Here is a 6,000-nt window from a genome sequence, read left to right on the forward strand (position 1 = left end):
CTTGGACCTATGCATGAGATTTGTTGCTTGTTTTTTTTTTATTATTGTTCCATAAGCTATAAACATCCAGTACCACATTCAAATAAATTGTTCATGATCCGAGTATCAGATTAAGGCTTAACATTAAGAAGGGTCATTGCGTAAGAATTACAGGATAGTTAACAATACTAAAGATGCACATTATCAGTACCATATCAATTATCAGTCAGTATTCACTGTATTGGTCAGTATTTAATATTTAATAGTCCATGCTCATTTCACATGTATTTGCAATTAGACTACCTTTGCTGTCATCTAGCACTCACTTCAATTACATTTTTTAAAAGACTGATACTGTTATTTAATGGATAATTAAATGTAATCTTCACCAAACCTAAAACTGTAAAACCATTTCATGCAGTACCATCAAAAACACTACAAACTAAAATTAATGATTTTAAAAAGTGAATTTAGGCATAATATTGTATATAGTTTTTATATTGGAAGCATCATAATAGGTTGAAAAACATTAAAACATTCAGCAACAGTGTGCATAAATGTTTAAGATTAACTTGGAGCTGTTTATTATGAATATACATTTATTTCAGACACATACAAATATGTTGCTGCTATTTATTTATTACATTTTAATGAAACATTTTTGTCATGAGGTCAATGAAAATATTGGCAAGGTATGTACAAATCAGAATGTCTGACCTATAGCTAGCATACAAATTCCTTACGGTTATCCCTGTGAGTACTGTGAAACTATAGCTGTCTGAGATTAACTAATGAGTTCCCGATGAGAATGGCATTATGTTTGTAAAACGGAAGCACTGAAACTAAAGTTCTGTTGGTGAATCAGCATACACACAATAGCAGTTCATTTGTTCACCTGGCACGCAGTCTCACCGTTCTTCCTGCCAAAGCGGGTCTCACTATAATGAACGCTCTGATGCCAATAAAGCCCTCTAATTCACTCATCTCTCCACCAGCATCGCTCTGGTGACTCAGTGGCATAAAGTATGGATGGACAGAGATGCCGTGGAACTGCTGCATTATACTGCCATTTTCTTGGCCTGAATTACATTTGCTTTGTTTTCTTTCTTTGCTTTACTTGTGTGATTTCACAAGAACCCTAGAATAATAAAGACGAGTTTGAGATGCGTTTGGCACAAAACTAGCTCAAACTATGAGATCATCTTTTTTTTTTTGCATAATTAAATGTCCCTACTTTAAGAGCAGAAAAACATATTCCACACCTCCTACTGTTTCTATCCTTTCATGGTTCATTCAATAAAGACCACAATCAAATACTAATAGGATTGAGGTGCTATCTGAGAATTTCCTCTCCCACCCCTCAGGCCTGAGGTTCCTGGAGTTGAGGTTTGCACAGAAAAGCAGTTACCATATTCGCATGTCTCAGTAATTGAGAACACTGCTTGGCAGCCCATAGTGGCCTCTTAGACAAATGTGTCCAATACTCCCTAATTAGTTGGTGAGACATCGGGCAATCTATACTTAGAATGTGAACTGAATGAAAACCTCAAGAAACAGTAGGCCTCTCTGCCGTGGATTTCATCGTCTCTCACTCAACAATGAACAGAGGTTTTGTTTCACTGGATTTGCTGTCGCTCCCTTCCTGCAATAATTATCAGGACCTTTTAATAAATAAACTTGACCACGGTGTCCTTCACGTACTGCACAGCACTTGCTTTCAGACATTCCTTTACTATATGAAATGGAGACATGGAGGCGAGCTTGCAAGAATCGAAATTTTTTATTGAATCAACCTTTGCTCTGTTGATCCTTCGATTCAGTTTGCTCATTTGAAGTGTTCTTTCATAGAGCAGATTGGAGAGAAATGGCTGGGCAAGTAAATACGGCGGCGGTTTCTTTTATAGAAGAGTAGACTTTCCATTAGCTGCCATTTTTATCAATCAGTAACTCTGGTGTGGAGTGGATCGATGGTCTGTCGCTATGGCAACCGGCACAAAGTGATGGGTAATTCCACAAGGTGAGGGGAAGGATCCTGTGAGGTGGCAAAGACAGACAGGATCGATAATGAGTGTGAATGCTCAATCCTGCCAGCCCTCAGTCCTGCCTTTCTCTGGATAGCTGCTCCAAATTGTGTCAGCAGACAAAAAAATTGAGAAGTTGATTCATCAATGCATGATATTTATTGTTTAATATATATATATTTTTATAAAGCATGTTCTTACATATACCATATATATCAGTCTCTTATGCTCACCAAGGCTGCACTATGACATTTGGTCTTTTTTATGGTTTAAAATGCTTTTTTTTCATACGAATTGTGAATTGAAATGTGCAATGTTGGTATTGGTAAATCCCATTTGCTGGCATTAGAAGGATGCATGAACATGTTTGAGGCCGAAAAAACTTTTTTTTTTTTTCGTGTACAATTACTTTTGGCATAGAAAATGAGCCACAGATCTCCTGACCTCTCCAGGTTGTTTTCAGTCTAGTTACAAGCAACAATGAAAGAAGATTACAACTGGAGGAGGAATGCTAGAAATTCTCCCGTGTGAGGTTAAACCAATGTGTTAAGCTGTTACGGTATGATGCTTTTTACCCCAATAGTGAATTTATTACAGGTTTGCTTATTGTTTGGTATACCAAAGTGCCATTGTGTTTGATTGTTCAAATCACCTCATGCTTCTACTGTATATCACAATCTTAACAGTTTAGATATTCACCACATTTGCTGAATGTAAAGAAATCACAGATATCTTTAAATGGATGTTACAGTATCACTGTATCATCATTATTCAGGTTAATGTTAAATAAACCCATCCTTTCCTTTCCTTTTTAAACCTGGAGATCTCACGTAGTCATCCACCACAACTTGAGCCGTGTTGAGTCTTGCCTTTTATATTTACAGCAAAATACCTAAAATATCTGACTTATCCTATAACTGGTGATATTGTGTTGTGTTGCACAATAGGGGACCTTCGAATCAAGAAGGTTGTGAGACTTACAGGGTTATGTAAGCTAGTAATATTTACACAGCGAGTCTGCCTATAGATCACTTGTTTTCCTCGTTCAAAAAATGGAATAATTCATGCGGCGGTGAGATACTTACCGTTTTGTAATGTCCAGCCAACAAAAAATAACACCACTGCAAAATGTGTAAATATAATTAATTTATGGGTTCAGAAGGAAAACATGAGGAAAAACTGGAGTGTGCATGTTTAAAGACATGTCAGGGATGTGTGATGCCAAAATGCTACCGATAAACATCTTCACAATGTGAAACATTTCCTTGATATATTGCACTGCGGTCTAGGTAATGTGCTGCAGCAGTGGGTGCAATCAATGTTAATAATATGGAAAAATCATTCTGGAGCAGACTATTTAGTTCCTAATTTTTAGACTGCAGTATATAATGTGTTACAGAAAGGTTGTCTTCAATGTTTAAGAGTTAATCACAGGTCATCGATAGTTGCGGCTTTCAGAGACGTGGCCTCAGGGCTACAAAACATGAATGTAATACACGATAAAGAATGTAGCTTAGAGCTTATGTTTTCTAAGCTACATAAATGAGCCAGCCCAGAAATGATTTCTAAAAAGTAATCGGAGTCACGATCATGTCGCCTCTTCATTGTTTAAATGTTTAATTTTAAATGGATGCCCAGGATACTGCAGCACAATGTATTAAGTCAACATAAGTTGGATAGAACCTCTTTAATGTTTTGTATGATTTGTATGATTTGTCTCAGCCTGTTAGAAAAGGGACTAGGCATGTCATTAAAACTTGTTACAATGGAGAATTGTTAAAGGGAAATGCTTAGTTGGGATCACATTTTGCACAAAGCTACTTAAAACGGCCTCATTCACAGACACAGTTATAATTGCAACATGCTCCCGATGGCTTGGCTGAGCTTTAAAATCATTGTGTTTTGAGACTAATTAGTGCTGCTTTAGACTTCTCTATGACACTTTCAGCTGGACTTTATCATCTTGATGTGACTTTTTGATCTTGTTATTGGAAATATCGTATGCGGTATGTCATTTTGATCTTTGGGGTTTTGACCATGTGGAAATGGCTCAGTGAGACCCAATGTTAAGATACATACTCTGACATCAGTGGGAATTTGAAGTCATTAAAATAACTCGTGAAAAGGAGCAGTGCGAAGCCCATGAACTGAGCGACTAACAAAAGAGGATTTCAAGGGAAATGTGTACAAGAATTAGTTCTAATTCTCGCCTACTGGTCACTAATGAGATTTGTTTCTATTTCTTAATCTTTTTGCCAAGCCACATTTCCATGGATCAGAGTGCAGGACAAAATGCTCTAAACTGGATGACCTCTCACCTCCACGGATGAATGGATCCTGGAGAACATCAGGTACACTAGTAGTCTCTTAGTCTGCATTGAAGGGATACTCCATCCCAAAATGAAAATGTTGTCATTAATCACTTACACCCGTATTATTCCAAACCTGCAAAAGCTTTGTTCATCTTTGTAACACAATTTAAGATATTTTGGATGAAAACCAGGAGGCTTGAGACTGTCCCATAGACTACCAAGTAAGTTACACTGTCAAGTTCAGAGAAGTATGAAAATCATCGTCAGAATAGTCCATCTGCCATCAGTGTTTTCACCGTAACATTATGAAGCGACGATAATACTTTTTGTATGTGAATAAAACAAAAATAATCTTCTCTGTGTCTCTCCACATCACTCAAACTGCCTACGCTCTTCTGTGTCAGTACCACAAGGATGCACTTTTTCTACTTGTGTTCATGCTTTGATTTGAAAGAAAACAGCGCATCCTTGTGACACGGCCGACACAGAAAAGTGTACAAAAAGTATTCTTGTGACTTCATAACGTTACGGTTGAGCTGATGGCAGATGATGACATCTTTCATACTTTTCTGGACCTTGACAGTGTAACTTATTATGGGGACAGTCTCAAGCCTCCCGGTTTTCATCCAATATATCTTAAATTGTGTTCTGAAGATGAACAAAGCTTTTTTACGGGTTTGGAACAACATTGGGGTAAGCGATTAATAAGAAAATTTTCATTTTGGAGTTGAGTATCCCTTGAATTTGATAAAAAACACACTAAAAACAGTAATATTGTGAAACGTTTTTACAATTTTAAATCTATTTTAAAATATTTGAAAAATTTATTTTTTCCTGGGATGAAAGAACTGAATTTTCAGCATCATTGCTCCAGTCTTCAGTGTTGCATGAACGTTTCATACACTTTCTTTGACAACATCAGCATTGTTCTTAATGCCTGCGTTGATTCTTTTAGCATTCAGGGTCATAATCATTAATAATCCTCTGCTGATAAATAACTGAAAGCATATTATGTGCTCACAAGTACTCATCTATAAAAGAAGTTGCCATGTTGAGTTAGTTTGAGAGGGCTGTAAACTGTAGTCTCAGACTCAAAGGCTGTGGACAATCGATGCCAAACGGCTGGCAACTTTGCCCAGTCCTTACCACTGTCTCTGGGCACCAGTGCTACAGAAGACCGTAAAATATTAATCAAAACTGTCCGATCAATAACTTCTCAAAGGCTAATAAGTTCTGTCATATTTTTGTGATATGTGAAGCCCTCCATCATTTAGAGCCTGGCGAGATTTATCGAAAATCCATTGTGAGGACGAGAGCATGAGGTAATGCAGCACTTAGTAAATGAAGTAAAACCAAAGTCTACTATTAAAATTTATGATTTGTATTTAATTCACAGAAGTCGCATCACGCCTGTTTCATTTGAACTCTTTCAACCTGGTCTGCTTACCTCTGTACGGTCGCCGGCATCCATCTGATTTGAATTGTGCATGTTTTATTCACTTGCAATGTATTTCATTCTTGGTCCTGTCATCATGAAACAAACTGTAAATGCAGTTATGTCATTTTCTATCCATTAGTGTCACATGCCGTATCATATGGAACAGAAATGGAGGCTTAACTTTGGCTCGGGACCTGGCCTCGCTGTCCATTATATTCTGATGCTGAGATCTTAAATATCTTTTCAATAT

The 6,000-nt window shown here is 37.1% G+C and overlaps 1 protein-coding gene across 1 annotated transcript in view; it reads left to right on the forward strand.

The window, feature by feature from the left end:
• Positions 1-5,767, forward strand: part of rbm33b (RNA binding motif protein 33b) — a 42,746-nt gene extending 36,979 nt beyond the window's left edge. Inside the window, exons 10-12 of the mRNA XM_052547996.1 lie at positions 4,261-4,351; positions 5,572-5,634; positions 5,709-5,767. Of these exons, the coding sequence (XP_052403956.1) occupies positions 4,261-4,351; positions 5,572-5,633 (153 nt within the window). The 3' untranslated portion in view covers position 5,634; positions 5,709-5,767. The remainder of the gene's footprint in view (positions 1-4,260; positions 4,352-5,571; positions 5,635-5,708) is intronic.
• Positions 5,768-6,000: the final 233 nt, after the last annotated feature.

The sequence above is a fragment of the Carassius gibelio genome, chromosome B2 (assembly GCF_023724105.1).
Source record: "Carassius gibelio isolate Cgi1373 ecotype wild population from Czech Republic chromosome B2, carGib1.2-hapl.c, whole genome shotgun sequence".
Classification (NCBI taxonomy): Eukaryota; Metazoa; Chordata; class Actinopteri; order Cypriniformes; family Cyprinidae; genus Carassius; species Carassius gibelio.